The 27239-nt window shown below is 37.8% G+C and overlaps 1 protein-coding gene across 2 annotated transcripts in view; it reads right to left on the bottom strand.

Moving 5' to 3' along the window:
- The window catches only part of Pir (pirin), a 103968-nt gene that overhangs the window by 14336 nt on the left and 62393 nt on the right, over positions 1 to 27239 (bottom strand). For both annotated transcript variants that reach the window (XM_026396730.2, XM_026396729.2), the window contains exons 6-8: positions 26984 to 27068; positions 9419 to 9463; positions 1240 to 1322 (exon numbers count right to left, since the gene is read on the bottom strand). In XM_026396730.2, coding sequence (XP_026252515.1) covers positions 1240 to 1322; positions 9419 to 9463; positions 26984 to 27068 — 213 coding nt within the window. The remainder of the gene's footprint in view (positions 1 to 1239; positions 1323 to 9418; positions 9464 to 26983; positions 27069 to 27239) is intronic.

Below are 27239 nucleotides of genomic sequence, written 5' to 3'. Positions count from 1 at the left end.
CCCTCATCATTTCTTCCTGGTGTTCCATTTTACCTTCTAAATCTTTATTATCTGCAAAGAAATGAGGTTGCTAAGTTAAATAATATTGCAAGCTAATCTGACATCAGTAGATTCTGGCCCATGTATAAGTTTTCATGCCTCTTTTCTGAATTGGAGTGAAATATGTGAGAGTACATTTTTGTAGGTCAAAAATGGCAATTTCATATGGTTTGACCTAACATTACAGGGCATTGTTTCTGAGATATGCATTCTTTCTGGTGCTCATGAGATTTTTCTCCTATTTACTTTACAGTTCATGGAGGTGCTGCAAATGAGGAAAGCAGCAGAAAGTGACTTCCAGGAAGGTGGGCTAAGATATGATAATTCCTAAAATCCATTACACTCTGTACGACAAGGGTCGGGGGTCAGAAATGAGTCACACTACCTCTCTATCAGTCACTGGCACACTGAAATAGTTCTCATTTCTACTTCTCAAAACTCATCTTTTCAGAAGCTTTTGCACAATTGTCTCTTTAATCTTTTCTATTAGAGTGACCCAAAGCCATCCCATTGCATTAACAGACTCACAAGAAGGTGAGCGAGCCACTCAATGGAATGAAATAGACATAAGAAGCTTGGCAACCTGGACAAAATACCTCTCGGGACCTTTAAAATATTAACCTTTACTGATAAAACAGAGAATCATCAAAAAAGGAGATGAAATACATCCCATGGCCCCTTCAATTCCAAATGGGGATTATTTTCAAATGGCTCTATGTGAGTATGCGTGCAGGTCAATATTTACACTTCTAGAGGGCCAAATCATTTTTACTTATGCTAAAAGCAAAATAAACCAGTTTTACAAAGGACAAAAATTAAAGACAACAAAGATGCCTCCAGGTTCAAACAAGAGGGGGGGTTCGTATGATTCCTGAAGATAAGGAATTCAACATACATGAAACTTTAAAATAAATGGATAAAAAATAGCATAAATTAATGAAAGGGATTGATAAATTTGTGGCATAATTTACTCTCCCAGGAATAAAGAAAAATTTCCAGCTATACTAGAGATTGAAGGAGGGCTGGGGTCGTGGCTCAGCAGTAGCACGTGCAAGGCCCCTGGGTTCGATCCTCAGCACCACATAAAAATAAATAAATAAATAGATAAGTAAGTAAGTAAATAAATAAATAGATTGAAGTATTTTCCTAGAAACTAGCAGGAAGTACAAGTTAAGAAAAGTAAAGATTTCTAATACGTACCTTATTCTCCACCTGGACACTGTCACCTTCTCCAAGCACTGCTGTGTGATGAGGTTCTATTTTCTGTTGAGCATCATCAGGCCCTACAAAATAAAAAAAAAAAAGATGACCCACTAACTTTAAGACTTATTATAGAACATTTATCCCATGATTGCACATTTGGGCAACCATTTAGTACCATATTAGTTTTAATTTCCAAAATAACAGACTTAGGGATCTCCTCAAACCTCTTGATCAGGTAGATTTGACACTACCAAAGTCTGAAACTGGTTGCTTTTCAATATAGATGAGAACAGGGAAGTGAGTCCTGCATTGTGTTTCCATTTATAGTTCAATGGATAAGCAAAGTCCTTGGCATTATATGTTCCTAAAAGTGTTTCCTTGGGAAAATTATAAACCCCAGAAAAAGTAATCATACCTAGGAAAATTATCAAATTCCATCATTAATTCATTTCAATGCAATGTTTACTGAGTACCTACAATTGCCTAGTATCATGGGAAAATACAAAATGTGCAAAGCAGACTTCTTGCTTACAAATAATTAAAAATCTCATTAGGATTGAGTGCGGTGGCACACACATGTAATCCTAGTGACTCTGGAGGCTGAGGCAGGAGAATTGCAAATTCAATGCCAGTCTTAGCAACTTAGTGAGGCCCTAAGTAACTCAGTGAGACCCTGTCTCAAAAATAAATAAAAAGGGCTGGGCATGTAGCTCAGTGGTAAAGTGCCCCTGGGTTCAATCCCTGATAGAAAAACCAAAAATCTCATTGGAGCAAACAAAATACATACACTAAATAATCAGATAATAATTCGACTGAAAAATAAAAAAAATTAGATAGCTATTGAATAATAGCTATTGAACTATGAACAGGACCCTATTCTAAGTGCTGTATCTTCAGGATAGATAAGTTTTCATTCCTTCTGTATTGACTGTATTGAAAGAACAAATAAAATTGACTTTTCAAGGTAACAAAAAAGTTGATTGTGAAAACAGGGGCTGCAGGGCTCATTCAGGTCTAGGGACCCCAGAAATTCATTGTGGAGGAGATAACACTTGAACAGAGCTCTTCAGAACTAGGATAAACCTGCAAGAAGCAAAGTCAGGAAAAGGGGAATTCTAGACAAGAGGACAGACAGTGGGAAGGTAATGCAGGAACATTTCTGGGGAAACTGTGGACCTCCCACCATTGCTCAAACATGCTTCTAGAATGACAGAAATGGAGGCTGGCTTTAGATTTGGCAATAAAAGAAAAGTCTGGGAATTAAAGAAGAACCTCATTTAAATTTGGATGATATTTTTAACTGTGATGTGGAGCAGCATTTTATTAGGTGTGTTTTATTGAGATCCCCTGGGAGCAATGAACCATGTCTTTATTTTCAACTTATTCATATATAGCCCCCATTGCCCGTGTGGTTCCTTTCTGGCCCGTAAGTTTGTCATATAGCATGTTTCATGATACATAGTCCAAAATAGTTTATAAACTCCTTTGCTATGCGTTAATGGAGTGAGCTGACAAGAGACAGCACTCGAAATACCGAGTTGGTATTTCTCTGCACCCCTTATCAGGGTGGCTTGCTCTACTGCAGTGCTCACTGATTTGTGAGGAAATCTTAATTTAGAAACCAAGAATTGAGCTGTCTGAAGGGCTCTAATCCTAACTTTACATGGGGTGCGACTTCTGCCCGTGCTCCCTGCTGATGTATGAAAGTGTCGATACTGGAGAGGCCATTCAAAATGTTTCACCCTAAGGTAGACCTTTCTTATAGACACTGGAGTCAGGTTTCCACTGTAATAATTCTAAATGTACCTCTAGCTTCTGCATTGTTACATGAAAGGCTTAAAACAAGGGGTCATAGAAGGCAAAGACTGATTTCATCTTCATTTCTAGGTCATTTCTATGATATTTTTCCCAATCTAGTTATCTCCTGAACCTAAAATTGGTCTCAAAGGAAATACATCTTATTGTTTCTGATTACTTTCAATTATAAATAGGGCCAAATCAGATAATAAATAGTTTCCATTGGGAATCTGTGCCAAAGAATGTTCAATCTAATAGGATAGTTAGGGAAAATTTAGCCGAAGATGATTTAATTGCAAATTTTTTACCTAAACCATCATAAAAGAGCAAAAATACTTGAAAATCTATTTTAAACTCAGTGCTGGTGCTGGGATTGTAGCTCAGTGGTAGAGCACTTGCCTAGCATGAGTGAGGTACTGGGTTTGATTCTCAGCACTGCATATAAATAAATAAATAAATAAATAAATAAATAAATAAATAAATGTATTGTGTCCATCTACAACTAAAAAATTCTTTTTTAAATTTTTTTTAGTTGTCAATGGACCTTTATTTTATTTATATGTGGTGCTAAGAATCGAACCCAGGACCTCACACATGCTAGGCAAGCACTCTACCACTGAGCCACAACCCCAGCCCCTAAAAAATTCTTTTATTAAAAAAAAGTGCCATTAACTGCTGTACATCCCTTCTGTATATGCCATCTGGTCCTTTTCTTTTTCTTCTCTTTATGAGAACTGCTATCCCACTTACTCTGTGTCCCACAAATTCTAGTACTTCCATCATATTTTGACACCACTAATTTTATGTATATAGTTGAAGAGCCCTTATCTGATACAACCAAGACTGTTAATCAAAAAACAGAAACTTCCTTAAACATTTCATTTTAAATTGAAGTGTAAATGTGCATTAGTTTTTTAATTTTTATGTATACAGCTAAAATGGGTCTACTGACTGGATTGAAGCATTGTCTTTCTTTGTAAGACATACCCATGTGGCATCACCTAAATCCTTCTGGATTATTACAGTTTTCCCTAATCTTTGCCATCTGTCTCATTCATATTGATTTGAAGGCATTTTCTTCAGCAAATTACTTTTACAAAGCACCTAACTTAGTCTTTCTAGAATACCATCTCTCTTTTCACATTTATTTCTTTGATTTACATACTAATTAAATTACATAGTTGCAATTAGTGGTGCAACTGGCACAAACAAGTGGAGAACAAACACAACTGCCTTGAAGTCCAGTACAGCTCAGCTGGTGGAAAGACCTGATCATCCTGGCTGTGAGTACATCCCTCACAGTATTCACTATGGAATGCAAGAGCACCGGTCAATCCAGTTAATTGAGTAAGTGGAGGTCAATTAAGAGCACTTCTGGTATATATGTGTGCTTGCCCACTTTTATTGTAATATCCAAGGACCATGTCAAGTTTCTTAATACCACTCAGAATTAGGAACCAAAGGTTGAATACCAACTAAGTTTAAGTGGGACCATTCTGCCTTTGTAAGCCAGTTAGCTGTCATTTCAGTACCACAGATAAATGTTTTTAGATTTCTAAATGCCTTTTTCTCAGCACCAACATTATACTTGATATTGGTCCTTTTAGGGCACTGGCATTCAAACTGATAAAACCAGAGCAAGCTTCAAGGACATGACACACAAACTCTTTCACCCTTTTGATCTCTGCATTAATGTGTAATTTTCATCATAGCTGCAGGGAAGGGGTTCAGTAGTAGTACCTCTGGGATCTATTAGTTTTCTGACCATACAGTTTTTACATTCTTTTGATTTTTTTCTTTTTATCACATTCTGCACAGAATCCAACTGAGGTGATGGTCAAAGGACTTTTTGCCTCAATAAGAGACTGTCGTCAAAGGCAACAGTTGACTTAGAAAGCTTTTCCAACGTTAAAGAAAGCAAGTGTATCAAAATTTACAAAAAGCCTTGAAAAGCATACCATGGATACTTTCAAATGAATCTTGAATATAGTAAGAAAGTGCTAATTTTATTCATCTTATATTACCTCTGTTAACACCTTTTCTTCAGGGTGTTATTAGAAGACAGTTAAATGATCTCACTGTACTTACCTTGAACTTTAAAATGTGTGACTCACCTTGACAAGTAGAGTCCACTCTTTCCCATCATTCAAAACTGCATCTGTTTACAGTCAAACTAAATGTACCAATGTCTATTTTTAAGTAGTTCTGTATCAATACTTTTTTGTTGTTGTTGCTGTTGTTACTGGGGATTGAACTCAGGGGTACTTTACCAATGAGCCACACCCCCAGGCCTTTTTATATTTTATTTTGAGAAACAGGATCTTGAAGAGTTGCTTAGGGCTTCACTAAGTTGATGAGACTGTTTGAACTTGTGATCCTCCTGCCTCAGCCTCTTGAGTCCCTGGGATCAATGAACACTTTTAAGAGCCTTCTTAAATTTCTACTTTGTGAAGTCTCCCCAGATTATTTTCCCAACCCAAATTGCAGCCTATTTTACTGCAGCTTAATACACTAATTATTTTTACATTTATTTTTATTGGTATAATTATACATCATAATGGGATTCATTATATCAAAGCTGTATATTCACATAACATAATTTGCTCAATCTCCTTCCTCAGTACCTTCTCTTTCCCTCCCGCCTCTATCCTTTTGATCTACCTGCTCTAGTCTACTGGTTGTCCTTCTATTATTATTTTAATTATTTCTATATATATATATATATATATATATATATATATATACACACACACACACATGTAAATAAAATGGGAAATCATTGTGGTATATTTGTACATGGACATAGCATAATTTGGTAGAATTCATTCCCCAGTACTTCCCCAAGCCCATATTTATCACACCTACTTCAACAGAATGGAGGTGCTTTTTAACATTTCAAAAAGAACAATTACTTGCTTATCAGTTCCTGCCATCTGTAGTTGGCTGGTGCCAATCTAGTTTTATAAGCAAGATAAAATCAAGACAGTAAAATAAAAAAGCATTTTCTAGATTCTATATAAATTTTATAAGTCAGAACACATTCAATAGCTCTTTCTGTTTTGCTGTTTCTTTTCTTGGTGATTTGTTCTTGACTCTTTTTTTTAACACCCCTATTAGAGATTGGGTAAGAAGAAGGGAAGGAGGTAAAATTCAAATGAGGTCCTTATAAAATTCAAATGAGATAAAATTCAAATGGGGTTTCTCATTAATTCAAGCAGAGTCCTAAGAGGTAGTTTTGTGAGCTGGATTCTGTCCATGGTCCCGCTTACTCTGGATAGATGCAACTTCACTCCAAGACTACAAACCACACCCTATTTCTTTTTCTTTTCATTTTTTTTTTTTTTTTTTTTTGCAGAGGGATGGGGGACGGTGGGGGTTGGATACCAAGATTGAACTCAGGGGCACTTGACCGCTGAACCACATCCTCAGCCCTATTTTTTTCAATATATATATTTTTTTAGTTATACATGGACACAATATCTTTATTTTGTTTATTTATTTTTATGTGGTGCTGAGGATCAAACCCAGTGCCTCACATGTGCAAGGCAAGTGCTCTGCCACTGAGCTACAACCCCAGCACCCCCAGCCCTATTTTGTATTTTATTTAGAGACAGTCTCATTGATTTGCTTAGGGCCTCGCTTTTGCTGAGGCTGGCTTTGAACTCATGATCCTCCTGTGTCAGGCTTCCAAACCACTGGGATTACAGGTGTGCACCACTGCACCTGGCCACACAACCCTATTTCTTGCCAGATGTTTTGCACTTGTGGCCCATGGTCACAAATGGGAATCAGGCCAGTGATCAGAGACGACTCAGAAAAATCCTGCCTCACCTCGAGGAAAATAAGTGGATAAAATAAGACAATTTTTTAAAAATAAGAAATAAATAAGAAAAAAACAATAATAAGTGGCACTCTCACCCTGAGAAGTACAGAGCTTTTCATGCATTAATTTCTGGAACTAAAGGTCTCTCAGGAAACAAGACTGTAACAATGGATTAAAATAGATTTTGAAGATTACTTTTTAATTTTTCTCCCCTTTATCCTTCACAATGACATTAAAACCAAAATCAATTGTAGAGCCAATAGGCTAGGAAAGGTCTTTACCTTTTTAAATGGTTGGAAGAAATTTAAAAATTGTATTTGATGACATATGAAAAATACACAAATTTTACATAAAATTTTATTGTATATATTTGTATGTGTTATTGCCTATGGCTGATTTTGTGCCTCCTGGCAGGGCTGAGTAGTCACAACTGAGACTATTTTGTGGCTCACAGAGATGAAAATATTTGTTGTCTGGTCCTTTATAGAAAGTTTGCTTTCTCCTGCTTTTTCTTATTCCACATAAATATTTCTAGAATCCTCCTTAGAATTCATGTGCTTTCTTTATTACGTTCCATTTATGCAGATTATTTTGTTGGTCTTGAAATCATAAATCAGGGATACCACTTCCATTTTATTTTTTTACATTTTTACAAAGTATTAGGGAATTATCAGGATATTCAGAAGATTATAAAAATAAATGAATTTCATCTCTTCCAGGTGGTTAATATAGCTTAATGTATGTGCACAGGGATTTATATACAATACTAGATTATTTTCATACTTTCTTGAATGCTAAAATAAATGAATTTTGCTTCTGACCCTTAATTGAACTGCTGTTCAGTGAAAGAGGAATCAAGTCCACCTACACCATATTAGGAATAAGTTCAAAATACTGTTATTTCCAGAAGAAAACTTGTAGATAATTGAGCACTCTTTTTGGAAAATATAAAGCACGGCTTAGCCAAGCATGGTGGCACACACTTGTAATCCCAGCAGCTCAGAAGGCTGAGGCAGAAAGATCCCAAGTTCAAAGCCAGCCTCAGCAAAGGCAAGGTGCTAAACAACTCAGTGAGACAAAATAGGGCTAGGGACGTGGCTCAGAGGTCGAGTACTTTTGAGTTCAATCTCTAGTACCAAACAAAGGAAGGCTGAGGCAGGAGGATCATGAGTTCACATTCCCAGCCTTAGCAACTTAGCAAGGCCCTAAGCAACTTAGCAAGACTGAGTCTCAAAATTAAAAAAATAAAAATAAAAATAAAAAAGGGCTGGGAATATGGCTTAGGGTTAAGCACTACTGGGTTCAATCCCTGGGACCAAGAAAAAAAAATAATGCTTTAAACTAGCTCTGGGTGTAGCCTTGTAGCTCTGAGCAGATGATGTTAGCAAGCCAGCTATCCTGGAGCTACAATGTATTGCCCAAAGAGGTGGCCATGTTAGGGCCCCTGGAAGTTCATTATGGGCACCTGCAGGAGGCAGGTGGAGAGGATCCGACCCAAGAGGGTCTCAGAAATGGGGATTCTTGGCCTGCACCTTGGGATCCTCCCCAACCATCATTGTTCACAGGGATGAGAAGCAGAAAACGAGAACTTGATTCTCTTTGGGATATTCCCAAAAGCACAGCTAGAGATGAATATTCTGGTGCAATAAGTTTATTTGATTCCAGGGAACAACAGTCCAGAAGGGTTAGACAGGAACAGAAGGCAGACAATGAAGGGCGAGTCATGGGGAACACTCCCACCAGGAAACTTTAGGAAAAGTTCTCTCACAAAGGCTTCTGGATTATTCTACCTGAGGACCCAGGTAACTTTCAGAGTATTCATTCTCCAGAACTTTCAACCTGCCTGTCTGGGGCAGAGCAGCCTTCCAGGGTTTGAGAGAAAGTGGCATAGATACTGGCCACTGGAAGTTGATCAGTAGATACTGAGGATATACAGCCCCAGGGCTATGGGTTCTGCACTGACAGCATCTGCTACAACCATTTCCTGCCTTGGTTCTGGTCCCAGGTCTACCAATGTACCCTTGGCAAGTTAAATAACTTCCTTTAGATTTCACATTCCTCATGTAAAAAATGAGAGTTAATTAGTTCTCAAATGTCCCTTTTTAAAAAGACTCAACAAGCTATACAATACACAACCCTTAGAATAGGAGAAAACTCACTTTGAGATACTTCAGAGGCACCTGGGACTGCTAATTCACCTTTTTTCACCTCTGAGGAGATAGATTCCTGCTCCTAGGGGAGTGTATTACAGCTGCATCTCCTTATAGTATGGAGGTTGCCAACCTCTTCTTAGTGAGATGATAACACACATAATCATGCCTGGACCTCTTGTCTGCACAGAGACCACAGAAAATGGCTATGTCACGAATGGTATTCATATTCTCCCTCATTGAAAATTCTGGAACTGTGAGCACCCTGCTGTGACTGTACCTATGCTGGGAATGTAGAGAGGGCTGGTGTATTTGATTATACAAAATAGTTTCAATCTACCATTTATCCCTTTAGTAGTTTAAATTAAGTTGCAGTTGAAGCCAAAATGATATACTTATAACTTACCAATATACACATCTCCAGATATGGTATAAATGAAACTCGTCCACCCTGGAAAAGGACCAGCAACATTAAAATGTTAGTGTCCATAATGTCAAAAGGAAAGACAAAAGAAAAATCTGAAGATGAAATCCTTTCTTTTCTTTTTTTTTTATTTTTTATTTATTTATTTTTATTGGTTGTTCAAAACATTACAAAGCTCTTGACATATCATCTTTCATACATTTGATTCAAGTGGGTTATGAACTCCCATTTTTACCCTGTATACAGATTGCAGTATCACGTCGGTTACACATCCACATTTTTACATAATGCCCTATTAGTAACTGTTGTATTCTGCTACCTTTCCTACCCTCTACTATCCCCCCTCCCCTCCCCTCCCCTCCCATCTTCTCTCTCTACCCCATCTACTGTAACTCATTTCTCTCCCTTGTTTTGTTTTGTTTTGTTTTCCCCTCACATCCTCTTATACGTAATTTTGTATTTGAGATTCTAGTTCTGTGAGCTGCTTAAAATACATACTCACATATGTGCACTTGCTTACACACACGTGTGTGCGCACATACGTGCTTCTAAATCTAAATGACTTCACTCCCAATGTTTCAGAGCCACCCAAAGTAGAAAATGCACAATTCATTTGGCTGTATATCTATATGCCAAAAGTCATACTAACAAACAAGTTCTTCCTTCTAGTTCTATTAACTACAAGACTCCAATTTGTCTTTTATCTTCGGTTTGCTATGTCCCCAGGTAGCCTGAAGTGTGAATAATGCTATAAAGATTTTTTTTAATATTTTAGTTTTTAGTTGTAGTTGGGCACAATATCTTCATTTTATTTATTTATCTTTATGTGGTGCTGAGGGTTGAACCCAGGGCCTCACACATGCTAGGCGAACGCTCTCCCACTGAGCCACAACCCCAGTCCTGTTTTTTTTTTTTTTTTTTATTACTTAGTTGAATTCTAGTTTTCAGTGGACTCATTTTTTCTTATCTATTCTAAAGTATAACATGCATCAGTTGCAAGGATGTAAGGAAACAAAAATCTCTGGGGGACTAATGGGCTTCAGATGGCTTGTGAAATCCCTGGAATTGTCCATACAATTTTTCAAAAGTGTGCATTTTTCTGGAAAAAGGATACATAGTATCTATCAGATTCCTACCATGACCTGAGGGGCCAAAAGCTCAGATCCAGCCACAACCTAACTTTTGCACTCTTGGCCCCAACACTTGATTATTGTGAATATTTATGTACTGTACCCGTGGCTCAGAGAGATGCTGTGTTTGCTCGGAGAGATGTGAACCTAGAAATGGCAAACTCAAAAAGAAGTGAGAATGTCATTCCTTGTGCCTTCAGCAGAAAAGACAATCTGGAAATGAAATATAGGGCAGAGTTCATGGTGGGAAGGAAGGACCCAGGAGTCAAGGACACAGTAACAAAAGCAGGCACAGAAGGAGTAAGGAGGATAAAATACACTCTAAGGACATGGTTGTGATGGTTGGTGGGTTCAAGCACACAAGAGTGCCCAAAAGAAACGCCAGAACTGATAACACTGAACACAATGGAGTCTTGAGAAAATCTGAAGGTTGGCCAAACACAATTGGCAGATATAATGAACAAGGCCCGGCCAGCGGTGCTCAAGTTGCACAGCTCTGGGGAGAGAGGTTCCTGGCAGATGCTGAAAGCCCTCGCTAGACTTTGTAGCGCACTCCGATCTGCCTGCTAATGGATGCCAAGCTTCCCATTCCTATTAAGCCTGGTTTATCATTATACTGTACAACAAAACCCCTTTCTTCTCTGTTTGCTTTGTTAAAAAAAAAAAAAAAAAAAAAAAAAACACCACTGGAAATTCTTGAGATTTTCTTTTCAAAATGCAAATGACTTTATTTTTTTTAGATTATAAAAAAGTAATACATTATTTTAAGAATATGAAGTCATGGACCATCTAAACTGGAAATCTTTCTACATCATCATGCCTACACTGACATAAATATTGTTAGCAATTTGGTATTTGTACTTAAAGGTTTGTTTGTTTCCTTTTATGCACTGTATGATAATGACTTAAAAATTAGAACAAAAAGTTCTGGGTTTTTTGTTTTGAGGGGTGGGGGGCAGGGGTGCCAGGCATTAAACCCAGGGATGCTTAATCACTGAGCCACATCCCCAGCCCTTTTAAAATATTTTATCTAGAGACAGGTTCTCACTGAGTTGTTCAGTGCCTCCCTAAATTGCTGAGGCTGACTTTGAACTTGAGATCCCTCCTGCCTCAGCCTCCTGAACTGCTGGGATCACAGGTATGCACTAGACCAAAATATTCTGTTTTGAATTCCTTTCCTTGTCAAAACACAGAGCAATAATTCATCCTTAGGAAAGGCTGTATAGCATTGCACTGTAAGGACATGTCAAAATCTACATAACCAATCCCCTCTTCAAGGTTTCAAGGTATTAAAAAACTCTTTCCACATTTGAGAGGACCTCAAAGCTGTTAATTGCTCAACCTGCTACCTGGCGGCTCTGATTCTGGCTCTAAGAGGAAAAGACTAGGCTACAACACTTGCTGCTCCAGAGTCAAATTCTTAGGCAATAGGTTTTACTCAAAGTCAGCTTTGAAAAGATCACCACTTTCAACAAGAGGAAGTTCTGTGTTTCAATACCAAATAAAAACTCATTTTGAAAAGGACTGAACTTGGGAGCTCCCCTCTAAACTCAAGTGGAAGCTAAGGGGCTGTTATGCTCGAATTCGGGACCCCCAAAAGACCACCAGAGACCAAGATGGATGTAAACAGCAAAGAGGTGTTTATTGCGAGCTAGCTCAGTCCTCTGTGCGCACACAGCAACTGGTGACGCTGAGAGGCCCAGAGCCCAGGGTTTGCAGCAGTTTTATACACTCTTTGGAGAAGGCAGGGACCCCCACATACATCATAGCATCTCTTAGCAAATCATCACACACCGCGGGAAAATCAAATAACAACTCTAAAACATGATTAGCACATTCACTGGCGGGAACAAGTTGGGTAGGGGTGATTGGTTACTAAAAGAGGGGGATTCATTTGAACTGATTGGTTTAAGCCAAGGTTCAGTAGTTCCTGCTGAACTACTCGGTTTCCCAACACCATAAACTACTGGGAGGATCATCTGGCATCCCTGTCTCATGCTGATTGGTGGCTGCTAGGGGGCTGCTATGGATCCCCACCTAGCCTGACTGAGTCAGGGACACCTGGGGCAGCAGATCTGTCCTGTTATTTGTAGATAAACAACTTAGCAGGGTGGGAATGTGCCTAGGAGTGCTCTGTGGGTCTTTCCAAGGACAAAGGTGATGTCCCTTCCTTGGACAGGCTTTGCTCTGAGGTAGAGGCTGGTTTTTCGGGGCTTCCCTCAACTTCCTGGCCTGACAGAGAATCTGGGAATAGAGACTATCCCTGTCCCAGCCTGTGTAGTACAGGCTAATTAAACTGAATATGGATATTTCCTGCCTTTTGTTCCCATTTTGTCCCCTCTGTTAGCCAAGCAAATCTACATATGTATATCACCTGGCTTTTGTTTTTATAAATGGTAAATGCTTCTGTGGGGCAGCCAGGAGAAGCAATCTAGCTGCTTTTCCCCAGTTTCATCAAAATGCACCAAATTTGGGGGTTGGGGTTGTAGATCAGTGGTAAAGGGCTTGCCTATCACCCTTAAGGCACTGATGAGTTCGATCCCCAGTACCACATAAAAAAACTAAATAAACAACATAAAGGTATTGTGAACATCTACAATTTAAAAATCTCTTTTTGAAAAAATGCACAAAATTCACTTTTCCTTTTTCCATCTTTATTTTATGAGAGCAAGTGGCCAAATCTAGCCAGTAGGGATCCAGGTAGGATCATTTTAATCTTTCTAATTTCATTCCTCCTTTGTTTCCCTCTTACCCTCTAAGCAGAAATCTAGTCCAAACATAATTGCCGAGGTCAGTTTTCTTTAAAATTTTTTCACATAACCCAGAAGTACCAAACATTTGCTTCAAGGAATGGCTGAGTCAATTTATTAAATGCATTTATCTATTTTTATTCCTCCTTTTTAAAATAGTCTAGTAGGATATAGAGTCTTCTTTTGCCAGTTATAATACAGTTCATGTTGCTGGCTGGAATGCACAATGTTAGAAGTAATAGAATTGCAAGAGTGGGCAATTTCCTTTTTATCTTCTTTTCGGCATGGGTGACCACATGCACTTGTTTTTATTAAACTTTGTTTAATTTCCACTGTTGGTTTTCTTAAGGCTAGCATAAAAGAAAAAAAATGCCCAAGTATGTGAATGCATACTACATATTTAAAAACAACCTTGTTTCCTTAGAATTACCTCTTTATGAGCTGGGGATTTAGCTCAGTTGGTAGAGTGCTTGTCTTCTATACATAAGGCCCTGGGTTCAATCCCCAGCACCACAAAAAAAAAAAAAAAAAAAAAAATTAACTCTCTACTAAGAGCAGTATTGCATCAACAAAGGGTTGTCCTCTGAGATTTTTCAGGTACCCTCTTCCCACTTTTATGTCATGCACCAGGAACTGATGCCACCTCACAATTTTGTTGTTGTCAGGGTCACACCCCTACATTTTCCTTTCTTTTACAAATATGGTTGCCAAGCTACTGTCTCTCTGCAGCTGGGAAGCGCTTCCCTTCCCTTAGGCAATAACAAATAAAATGAGTTGGGATAGAGGTCATATTTTTCTGGCCCCCTAGGACAGTTAAGTCAGCAACACATATAAATCAGACCTCCTTTAGCCAAACATAAAAAATGTACAATGTTTCTTTTAATTATGTAAATCATTTTCTGTGGCATCTGTTCTCATTTCCAGGGAGGTTCCTAATTCTTGCAAACATCCCTAGTGAGAGGTTTTTTTTTTTTTTTTTTTTTTTTTAATTACATTCCTTGGCTTAATCTAGATCATTTCCCTCTTCCTCAGTCTTTTTTTGTTTTTAATCTGGGCTTGAACCCAGGGGCGCTTAACCCCTGAGCCACATTACAACTCTTTTTATTTTTATTTTGAGACAGGGTCTTGCTAAATTGCTGAGGCTGGCTTTGAACTTGCGATCTTCCTGCTTTATCTCCCGAGCCACTGGGATTATAGGAGCCACTGGGATTACAGGCATGCACCAACCGGGCAGGGCCCTTCTCAGTCTTAAGAGTTCATTATTCCAGTGAATTTACAGATACATGTATCTAGATAAAAAGTAGAAAAACATGGTCTGGTGACACACCAAATCCATAATAGAAGTCAGCTCTTGGGAGGAGAGGAGAGGGTAAAGGAGCCAAGAAGAGAATCCAATTCTGGGTCACACTGGTTGCCAGACCTCAAAACAGCCGTGGTTCCTGAAAATCTGCCCCAGAAGTCCTTGCATTAAGTTTCCACAGGCAAATACCTCACCATGGACTTAATGCCTGACTTCCTGGGACAGGAGGCAGAGATGTTTGGTCCTCTCCTCATTTCACCAAATTATTTTTAAATCTTTATTTATACATACAGAAAAGCTGCAAAAATAATACAGAGAATTACTGTATACCATTTACCCAGATTCCCCAAAAGCCAACATGTTATCATACTTTATCATTTTTCTTGGTATAAATGTCATTTTTCCCAAAATACTTCTAAATAATACATGATGCCTCTTACCCTGAAATAATTTTCAATATGTATTCTCTAAAAATAAGGATATTTTCCTACATCATTTCCCTCATCATTAGACCAGATTGTTTGCTAATCCCCTTCCCCTCTTTTTTGGGAAGTGGGGGTACCCAGGGATTGAACTCAGGGGCACTCAACCACTGAGCCACATCCCCAGCCCTATTTTGTATTTTAGTTAGAGACAGGGTCTCACTGAGTTGCTTAGCACCTTGCTGTTGCTGAGGCTGGCTTTGAACTCACAATCTTCCTGCCTCAGGCTCCGGAGCTGCTGGAATTAGAGGCGATGCGCCACCACACCTGGATCTTTTTTAAAACACCTTCATTTTATTTATTTATTTATTTTTTATGTGATGCTGAGGATGGAACCCAGTGCCTCACATGTGCTAAACAAGCACTCTACCACTGAGCTACATACAACCCCAAGCCCAAGTAAAGTGGCTTTTATAAAAAATTATGCAATTAACATTGATACATTATCATTATCTACATATTCAAATTGTTGTAATTTTCAGAATAATATCTTTTATGGAGATAAGAAAAACAAATTTCTACGAAAGGATCCACTCAGGGTAACATGCTCTGGTTAGTGATCACATCTAACCTTCTTCCATCTGAAACAGACCTTCAGGTTTTGTTTTGTTTTGTTTTGTTTTGTTTGTGTGTGTGTGTGTGTATGTGTCATTAAAAGTACAGACCAGTTATTTTGTAGAAAGTCCCTCAGTTCAGGTTTGTTTGCTGATCCCTCATCATTAGACCAGATTGTTTGCTAATCCCCTTCCCCTTTTAGAGAAGAATTTTCATTTATTTTCAATACTTTGCCTTTTTAAAAAAAAAATATGGAAGCATACAAAGTATGAAATAATGAACACATTTATTTCACTTTGTGTATGTGTGTGTATATGTACGTGTGTGTGTGTGTGTGTGTGTGTGTGTGTATGCATGTACTGGAGATTGAACTTGGGGCCTCATACAAGCACTGTACCACTGAACTACATTCTCCACCCCTTTTCTTTTAAGACTAAACTATACAGGTAAAAGAAATGTCCCCTAACTGGCCCCAATTTGTTTTCTACACATAGCAAATTGGAACTTTCTAGAAGCCCCAATTAAAACGCTTCAAGTGCAGCCAGGTGTGATGGTGCAGGCCTGTAATCCCAGTGACTCAGGAGGCTGAGATAGGAGGATCACAAGCTGAGGGCCAGTCTGGGAAACTTAGAGAGACCCTGTCTCAAAAAACAAAAAGGGTTGAAGATATAGCTCAGTAGTAAAATGTCCTGGGATTTAATCCCTACTACCAAAAAAAAAAACCAAAAAAAACAAAAAAAAAACTAATTTTTAAAAAAGTAAAATTTTTTTGAAAAGGGCTGGGGATGTAGAGGGCCCCTGGGTTCAATCCCCAGAACCATCAAAAATCCAAAAACACCAACCCCTAACTCCCAAAACCTTCAATGACTTCCTGTTCTCCCAAACATCTAAAGCTGGCAGATTCTTCTCAATTTGGTCTTGCTCCTCTTCTCCATTAGCATGGAGCCTCTGATTATTTTGCCTCTATATTTAATTCTAACCCAGCATACCTTTCCTGGGGAGGGGTGAAAGGAGAGCAGGGCAGCAGTTCCACAAAGGGAGCTTTGTGGAGCAAGAGAAAACCAACCAACCACGTAACTAGAAAACAACAAAAATGAACACATGATCACAGTCAGAAAGTGTAGGTATAAAAATCCACACAACATTCATGGGGAAACCTAGGACCAGACTCTAAACTTCTTCAAACCTGTCTCCTGCTTTGTAAAATAAGGGAAAAAAAATAGGTACAACACAGGGCTATTATGATAATTAAGTGGCACTGGGTGCATCTCTGTACAAATATATAAATTTTCACATGCAGACGTGTGTTATATGCTTTCTTCGTTCTCTATACCACGCCTGACACTTAAGAGGTACTTTTTTAAATGTCATTTCCCTTTCCTGCCCATTCCTTTACTTTCTACTTTGCTTCAAATTCTTGCAGAAAAGGAGGTTATACACATCTGATGAGGCTATGACCCAGGACAGAGAAGGATCACAGCTACAGAGATGACCACACGTTCCCCACTGCATCCCTGTCAACACCAAGCCAAGCAGCAGATTGCACAAGACACTGAGCAATGTTTGGCAGGGTCCTGTTTCCCAAAAACAGAATTAAGAGCTCTACATTTTGGAACTGTTTTCCAAAACGTCCTCATCAAGCTCCCTATGGCATTTAAGATGCTGTCTGTGTCCCATTGAACACTGCAGTCTAGAATTGGTGACATAAGTCAGGATTTCTGGTCATACAGCAACTATAAGATCGACAAGTCTGCCTGAAATAGTCATTTAACCCCCATCTTATAACTATCCATAAATAGCAAGAAAGGTGACACACAGAGATCTCAACTTTGTGGCTCTGCAATCTAGGAAAGAGGTTATTACATGAATTTGCAGGAATTCCATCCAAAGAAAACAAGCAAATGCCCATTTTGCCAAATTTGGTGACCCTGATAATAAAATGCCCACCTGTATTGCATGCTACACAAGTAATTACACTTGAGACAACTGGCTTTCCAGAATAAAATATACTCCGAATATAATACATGTAGAGCCAGGCACAGTGACATACACCTGTAATGCCAACAACTTGGGAGGCTAAGGCAGGAGGATCTCAAGTTCATAGCCAACAGCAAGACCCTGTTTCAAATTAAAAAGAAAAAAAAAGGCTGGAGATGTAGCTCAGTAGTCAATGGTAAAGTGTCCCTGGCTCAATCCCCAGTACCAAAAAGAAAGAAAATAGATATATTTCATGCATTACAGAATAATCATTGATTATTTTACAGGCTTTGCTTCTAAACCTTGGGCATATAACATCAAGAGTCATCTGTAAAGATCCTCTATTTTAGAAAAAAAATGTAACAGTTTGGTTCACATTTATAATAATGAATATTTGTTGCTCAAAGGCTAACAGAAAAACTGGGAAATAAATAAAATTTAACACTTTGAAAGAAAAACGTGTTAACAATATAAGCTCTGCACAGTGTTCTCAGAAGACAACCTTCTGTATGCCCTGAATGGAGCCTAGCCTACTACAGGATAAACTCTGCAGACTAGTTTCTTGCCAATAAAATAGCAAGAAGAAAATATATTAGAATCCCCTGGGAGCATATATTGCTCTTTAAAGATTAAACCCTACATAGAAACATTGACTTTTTTTTTTTGGAACTAAGAAGACATTTAATATAATTTTTATTTAAAGTAATATATGTTCCTACTATTTCTTGGTTTTATTTCAAAAGAATTTGTCTCCTCAACTATACAGTATTTCCTATTGGTTTTCCAATTGCCTAGAAAATAATTCAAATTTGTAGACATAATCACAAAATTACATAACAAGCTATAAAATAGAAATGATTTTAAGCACTTAAATTAAGGTTAAAGCAAAGTTTATAGAATATTAAGTTCTAAAATATACAGAATTTTGAGCATTAAATAAAGGCTCAGAAAACAATAGAAACTGGAAATTAGGAGGGAATGTCATAAATACCACCTAAGATTATCTTAGGACATATTTAGACAGTTGACTATTTTTTAAGGGAAAAGGATTTTTAAATAGTATGTACAAAATATGAAAAAACACACCTCTGTAAAACTTGAAATATGTTTAAATTCTTAGAATAGTTTCTTACTTTACACTGATTATCCATTTAAACTGTTTGCTTCTAAAGATGACATATTGGGAAAACAATACAATTTTTAAATTGGTGAAAATTATTTACTCACTGAAATTTCTAAAAAATTTTTCAAGAATACTAATTTTTTAACCTATGTGAAAAATCTTGGGATTATTTTCCAATATGCCCAAGGCACTACTAATAGAGTACTAATCACTAAAGATCCATTAATATTTTTTTTGTGTGTGCAGGACAAGATGGCAGTTAAGAATCATAGTGAAAAGTCAGACCATGTGGGTTAGAATCTCATACTTAACACTCACTAGCTAATTGATCTTGAGTAAATTACTTAATCTCTTTGTACCTCAGTTTCCTCATCTGAAAACTGAAACCATCCCATTCCTTACCTCATGGGATTGTGAGGATTGCAGATGATAATATGGGTAAAGTTCTCAGAACAGTTTCTGGCAAACAGGAGGTACTTAATAAATGTTAGCTATGATGATTAGTTCATGATATTACTCATCTCTGGTTTTTTGCCACTTTCTCCTCTATATCAAAATTATATTTTAAAAAATGCAATTGTATCTCACCATACATGAAAACCAATTCCATCAAAACATACAAATTTCAGTTAGTATTAAAAGGTTTAAAAGATCTACTTTCAGCTGGGCACAGTGGCACATGCCTGTAGTCCCAGAGGCTCAGGAAGCTGAGGCAGGAGGATCATGAGTTCAAAGCCAGCCTCAGCAAAAGCGAAGTGGTAAACAACTCAGTGAGACCCTGTCTCTAAAAATAGGGCTGGGAATGTGGCTCAGTGGTCAAGTGTCCCTGAGTTCAATCCTTGGTACCAAAAAAAAAAAAAAAAAAAAAATCTATTTTCACATTACATTCATTATATTTAATAATAATGTATTGTATTCTTGAAAAGTGTTAACTGTTCTTAACAAAATGATAACTACATAATGTATGTTAATTAGCTAGATTTAGTTATTCTACAATATATATAAATAAAGATATACTTCAAAAATCAAGTTGTGTATGATAAATACATACAATTTTATCTGTCAATTAAAAATAATTTTAAAAAGAAAATTAATTCCAGGTGAGTAAATACATCTATATGAAAGGCAAAATAACAAAGCATTTTGTTAGTGAACACTTTCATAATCTTGAGTTAGGTATTGAATACTAAAGAAGCCATAGAAAGCACTAATCATTAAGGAATAGATCCATACACTTAAAGACTTCTTATTTATTAAAATATAGAAGATATAATAGTATAGAAGAGTGAAAAGGCAAAAGGGAGAACATATTTGCAATACAAATAACTGATAATAATTAGTATTATGCATATATAAAGAGCTCCTGGAAATCAATATGAAAAAGCATGGACAACCTACCCAAAGAAAAATGATATAAAACTTCTTGATGGATAATTTTACATTTCAGCTTCTGGTTCCCATTCATCACTGCTCTGAAGTCTTATTGATTTACATCCATAAATATTATGCGTATATTTAAGTATGAGGGAAACTGATGAATATTCTAAGTAGAAAGCTTTGCAAAAAACTATCCATGACTTAAATCATGTATTTGGAGTGGTGAATAAAATCAGCTTTCACTGTCTCTATGGAAATACCCCCAAATCTAAAAAATCACATGAATCATTCATGTTATTCTCCTTAACAGTAAAGAATAACCAAGAAAAGACATTTAGGCAGGAACTCTGAGGAAAACTCGCCATGTATTTCTTCAGACTCATTCAAATCATGTTTTAAAAAATCAAAAGGGGGTTGGGGTATGGATTAGTGGTAGAATGCTTACCTAGCATGCATGAAGCCCTAGGTTCAGTTACCAGCACAGAAAAAAACAAAAACAAAACAAAACAAAAAAAATCACTACTCATTTTTGAGTCATTGACCTTATGGAAAAATGCATTATACTTTTAACCAAGATCATAAATGTTGCAGTTGACTATGACACCATGATTTCTGCCTCCTAATATTGCCCTGTGTCACCCACTGAGTGTGGACTGCACCTAGTGACTTGCTTCTAATCAATAGAATATAGCAAAAGTGATAGGATGTCACTTTTGAGATTAGCTGGCTCCAAGGCAGAAACAGCATGGTGAAAGAAAGCCACTCAGCTCATGGCAGATGGGGAGGGGGGCGGGGCTGGGGAGAAGATAAAACTCTTCCAGATTATGTCCCTAGTGACCTTCTTCCTCCAGTGAGGCCCTACATCTTAGTAGTCCATTCAGCTATGAGTGGATTAATCCATTTGATGAGGTCAGAGTCCTCATGAACCTTGCTACTTTGGGGATCATGCTTTCAACACATGAGCTTTTAAAGGGGCATTCAAGGGGCTGGGGATATAGCCCAGTTGGTAGAGTGCTTGCCTCACATGCACAAGGCCCTGGGTTCAATCCCCAGCATCACTGAAAAAAGGTTAAAGTGGGACATTCAAAATCTAAACTGTAACAGCTGTCCTATGGAGAGGCCATGTGGCAAGGAACAGAGAACAGACTCTAACCAACCATCCTCTAGAAACCGATTGCTGCCAACAATCACATAAGTATGATTACCTGGAAGGATGCACTTCCAAACTCATACAAGTTTGGAAGTGCATCCTTCCAGGTGAGGCTCATAACTTCAGTCTTGGCTGATATCTTTATTGCAGCCTTGTAATAGTCTCTGGGCCAGAGAACACAGCCAAGTTGTGAGACACTGTGAGATAATACATGTTGCCTCAAGGCACCAAGTTTTGGGGTAATTTTGTTATACAGCATATAGTTAACGAATACAATAAGATTTATTTAAATATAGCTTAATGTGACTTACCAAGTAGTTATTGATGGAGAGCATTAAAATCTACTTTATTTATTCATTTATTTTTGTGGTGCTGGGGATTGAACCCAGGGCCTTGTGCATGCAGGGCAAGCACTCTACCAAGTGAGCTATATCCCCAGCCCTAAAATCTACTTTTTAAATCAGATTAAAATATGGCGGGCTGGGGATGTGGCTCAAGAGGTAGCGCACTCGTCTGGCAGGCGTGCGGCCCGGGTTCAATCCTCAGCACCACATACAAACAAAGATGTTGTGTCCGCCGAAAAGTGAAAAATAAATATTTGAAAAAAAAAATTCTCTCTCTCTCTCTCTCTCTCTCTCTCTCTCTAAAAAAAAAAAAAAAAAAAAAAAATTAAAATATGGCTCCTTTCCTTTCTCTCTCCCTTTAAAGGTAAACACAGAATCAAAAATATATTGACAATATTTAGGAGGTTATGTTAGTTTCCTATTGCTGCTCCAATAAATCACAATCACATCACAGCTTCTATTGTCCTCCCTGCTTCTCTGTGACTTCTCTGTCTTCATTTTTCATGTATACGGACTCTTATGATGACACTGTACCTACCTAAACTTATCCAGTTTAATCTCTCTGTATTAGTCAGCTTTCCATTACTGCCACAAAATACCTCAGATAATTGACTTTAGAAGAGGAAAAATTATTTTGGCTCATGACTTCAGTCCATGCTCAGTTGACCATTTTGCTTTCAGGCCTGTGGCAAGGCAAAATATCATGGCAGGAGTACACAGCAGAGCCTTAAGGCTGCTCACCTCATGGCAACCAGGAAGTGAAAAAGAGAAGAATAAGAGGACCCAGGGTCCCAATATCTCATTCTAGGACACATGCACAGTGACCTAATTTGCTCCCATTACACCCAAGCTCCTAAAGTGTCTACTACCTCCCAATAGTGCTACCGACTAGGGACCAAACCTTCAACGAACATAGCCTTTGAGAGACAGTAATCCAAAATATAACACTCTCCATCTCCAGAATCTTCATTGAGTCATATCTGCAGAGTCCCTTTTGCCACATAACATATTCGTAGGTTCTGGGGACTAGGATATAAATATCTGGTGTGTGGGGGGGCATTAATCTGCCTACCACAAAGGAATTGACTATACGTACTCTAAATAAATTATTTATTTACCTACAAATATTCAAAAGAAAAGTTATAAGGTGGGTCAGGCATGGTGGTGCCTGTAATCCCAGTGGCTCAGGAGGCTAAGGCAGGAGAACTAAGAGTTCAAAGCCAGCCTCAGCAACTTAGCAAGGCCCTTAGCAACTCAACCAGACCCTGTCTCTAAATAAAATATAAAAAGGGGCTGGGGATGTGGCTCAGTGGTTAAGTGACCCTGGGTTTAATTCCTGGTACCCACAAAAAAGTTATATGGTAAGGGAAACAAAAGATTCACAAAATCCAACTTTTTCCATACTACAACATGTCTCCATTTTTAACATTCCATATCATGCTTTTAAGTACCCAGAAGCAGAGATGTTATGAAGGAAGATGGAGAAAATAAACAGAGTGGCTACTGAGGGCCAAACTTTGATGTAGTCAGTCAGAAGACAAAGGGGACATGAGGACCAGAAGGCATAAATTTCTTGGAAAAGATTGATACTTTTCCTAGAAACACAGATTTATGTCCTTCATAATGTATGATGACTGATAATATTATCTGTGTATCAGTTTATACAAGAAAAATCAGATTGCCTTGCAAGAGATGGTAAAAGTCACTATGAAAGAACCACACTTATTCTTATTTTAGCCAAGAACTAATATGAAAAACGTGTGGCCAATATGAAAGGAATCTGGTACTGTCAGAGACTCGACAAATTGGATTCTTTGTAAGTGATGCACAGTCCAGCTCAATTTCTGATATCAACTGTCTTCCAAATCATCACTGTATAAAACATCTGTTTCTGTGAGATTAGCACAACCTAACAGAACCGTGCCTAGCCCAAAGGAAATAAGCAATGGTAAAAATCAATTCTAATACTATTTATGGGAAGGAATTCAGATAAACCCTATCCTGATTCATGAAAAATGGTTCTGGGCTCCCTTAACAGGGTTTCCCTTGGGACATAGGCATTTTGTTGGTATCAGGGATGGGATGGTAGCAGTATGTACTTCTATTTCTATCCAATTAATCTGGTAATGATACAACCAAGTTGACATTAAATCAGACTCCAAAGTGTATGCCAAAAGCCAAACATAACCCAGATATCCATGTCAAATCCCTTTACCATGAGTAACAAAAATCATCAAAATACTATAAACAAAACATGTCAAGGATCCAGCCAATGCTCTTCACAGTTCAAGGAATATTTGATGCAACAAAGCATCCAAATAAAATAAATTTAGACAGTCCTTGGAGTTTGTGGTGGAATTTGACCTGAAAAAGTGGTAAAAAAAACAAGTAAATAAATAAAAGACAAAGGGTAACCTTGAGTTGAATGACATCATAATAAAATTTGTACAGCATAAGGTTATATCCAGTGTGTCTGACTTCAGGCAACTGAGATCATCAAATCTGCAAATAAATACTTTATAATACTTGAATTAATTAGACAAGTACTAGATAGTAAAGTACTAGATAGTACTAGATAGTAAAGTCTCAAACATTGAATTTGTCACCTAATTCAATGGAAGCATGGATGTGTGGGTGCATATGAGAGAGAAAGAGAGAGAGAGAGAGAGAGAGAGAGAGAGAGAGAGAGACAGAGAGAGAGAGAGAGAGAGAGAGAAAAGCAAGCACACATGAGAAATAAGAGAGAGGGAGAGAGACTGAAAAAGATGGAACTCACTAACTAGAAGTAATGTCTTAGTTTTCTTGCTTCAATCCCTCCAAAAATGTGTTTGTAAACAAATCTTAGGTTTAAAATTCATAATGACAAGAAAATACCAACACAGACTTGCAAATGGGCATACACCCATTCTCTCATGAGGCAATACAGGGGTGACAGCTAAGAGCAAAGCCAAAATGAACATGAACTATATACCTTCTGCTGATGGGGTCATTGAGAAACTGTAATACTGCTGATAGAAAGTAGAGCTGCCGGGCCAGGTGTGGTGGCGCACACCTGTAATCCCAGCAGCTTGAGAGGCTGAGGCAAGAGGATCACAAGTTCAAAGACAGCCTCAGCAAGTTAGCCAGGCACTAAGCAACTTAGTAAGATCCTGTCTAAAAATAAAATACAAAATAAGGTTGGGGATGTGGCTCAGTGGTTGAGTGAGTGCCCCTGAGTTCAATCCGTGGTACCTCCCCCCAAAAAAAAGAAAGTAAAGCTGCCATTTTTTACTGCGATCTGACAATGTTTTTTAAAATTAAACATGTACAAACCTGTGACTATCCCTGGAAACCTGTCCCATTAAAATAAATCCCCATATGGGAAGACAAATGTAAAAGGGTGTTTACTGCAGACTAGTTTGCAGTAGTCAGATGCTAGGAATAAAGTGAATACCCACTGATAAGAAATAGCTAAATGCATCATCGTAAGCCCACAATGTAGAACATCACTGCTAAAAGGATCCATATGAGTAAATTAGGAAAGATTTCCACAAGATATTGTTCAGTCAAAAAAAAAAAAGATGCAAAAAAGTATAATGTGACTTCATTTTAATAAAGCAATGACAAAATAACCCTATATATGCATATATCTGCATGCACACATATGTTAATGTAGAAAATAAGTGTGGTGATAAATATAGCAAGATTTCATTCCAGGATATATCTGGGCTATACAGAGAGAAAGGGCAGTGCTACAGGTGGATAAAGGACAAAAAGGATGAAGGGAAGCAAATATCAAAAGTAAAAACAAAAGGGCTGGGGATGTGGCTCAAGCAGTAGCGCACTTGCCTGGCATGCCTGCGGCCTGGGTTCGATCCTCAGCACCACATACAAACAAAGATGTTGTGTCTGCCAAAAACTAAAAAATAAATATTAAAAAACTCTCTCTCTTCTCTCTCTCTCTCCTCTCTAAAAAAAAAAAAAAAAAAAAAAAAAAAGTAAAAACAAGGACTGGGGATATAGCTCAGTTGGTAGAGTGCTTGCCTCGCATGCACAAGACCCTGGGTTCAATCCCCAGCACCAAAAAAAAAAAAAAAAAAAAAAAAAGTTGGGAACATGGGAGGAGAGGAATAAATGAACTCTAGATAGGGCAGAGGGGTTGGAGGGGAAGAGAGGGGGCATGGAATTATTAATGATGGTGGGATGTGATGATCATTATTATCCAAAGTACAGGTATGAAGACACGAATTGGTGTGAATATACTTTGTATACAACCAAAGATATGAAAAATTGTGCTCTAGGGGCTGGGGATGTGGCTCAAGAGGTAACACACTCGCCTGACTTGCGCAGGGTGCTGGGTTTGATCCTCAGCACCACATACAAATAAAATAAAGATGTTGTGTCCACCGAAAACTAAAAATAATAAATATTAAAAAATTCTCTCTCTCTTTTAAAAAAATTGTGCTCTGTATGTGTAATAAGAATTTTAATGCATTCCACTGTCATATATAAATAAAAAAATAGATTTTTTTTAAAAAAGGTAGAAGCAAAAAATATTATACACAACAGTTAAAGCACATAAGCTCTTACACTTACTATCATAAAACTCATGTATAGTGTGCATTTAAATTTGATGAACAATGACCTTGAGTGTAACCTTTTGCTTTTCTTTGTTTTTGCAGTTTTGGGGATGGAACTCAGGGCCTTGCACGTGCTAGGCAAGTACTCTGCCATGGAACTACACTCCCAGCCCTAGCCATTTTTAAAAATAAAATTGACCTTAAATACTTGAGAGTGTTCTAATGATTCTTTGGATTTAAATGTCATCTCAAAGGTTAGCCTTCCATAGCCATACCTATATCAAGCAAAACCTGCCTTGCAATCAAGTATGCATTTGTTCTTAAGTAACAAAGTTCAGAAATTGCCTCCAGAAATATTGTGAGTTAATAGGGGCCAGAAGTCAGGAAATATGGGTAATTTACTTGCCCTACCTCATCCATTAAGTCTTGACACGGCCTTGACCAAGTTTCAAATGTGCCTTGGTGTCTACACTTGTAAATTGAGAGGTATGACCCAGAAGGTCAGGCCCCAACATTCTATAAATTCTTCCTGCTTTTCTTAACTTGAAAGGTCCCAACATTTGCTAATTTAAACATCATTAAACATTAATAAATTTCATAGGATTTTTGTTTATAAAGAACAGCATTCCAGAGAAAGTAGACCCTTGTTTTCTTTCTTTCTTTCTTTCTTTCTTTCTTTCTTTCTTTCTTTCTTTCTTTCTTTCTTTCTTTCTTTCTTTCTTTCTTTCTTCTTTCTTTCTTTCTTTCTTTTCTTTTCTTTTTTCCTTGACAAGATTACTAAACCTCAGAACCCATCATACCTTCAGGAATAGGTTGGGAATGCTTTGCTCCTTGGTCCAATTTGAAGTCCAAATATAAGGTTGGTGTGCGAGTGTAAACCTTGGACTGAAAAGAGAAAGGAAACCATCAGCATTTTTCTAAGTATAAGGTCACTGGGTATGGAACCCAGGGACTCATACATACTAGACAAGTACTCTACCACTGAGCCACACCCCAGCAGAATAAGGGGCCCTTCTGTAATAGGTCCAGGCTCAGATTTATTACATTTATGGTTCC

This window comes from Urocitellus parryii, chromosome X (assembly GCF_045843805.1).
Source record: "Urocitellus parryii isolate mUroPar1 chromosome X, mUroPar1.hap1, whole genome shotgun sequence".
NCBI classification, from domain to species: Eukaryota; Metazoa; Chordata; class Mammalia; order Rodentia; family Sciuridae; genus Urocitellus; species Urocitellus parryii.
Note: the sequence above shows the minus strand (reverse complement) of the source record. Positions and strands in the feature narration are given on the sequence as shown.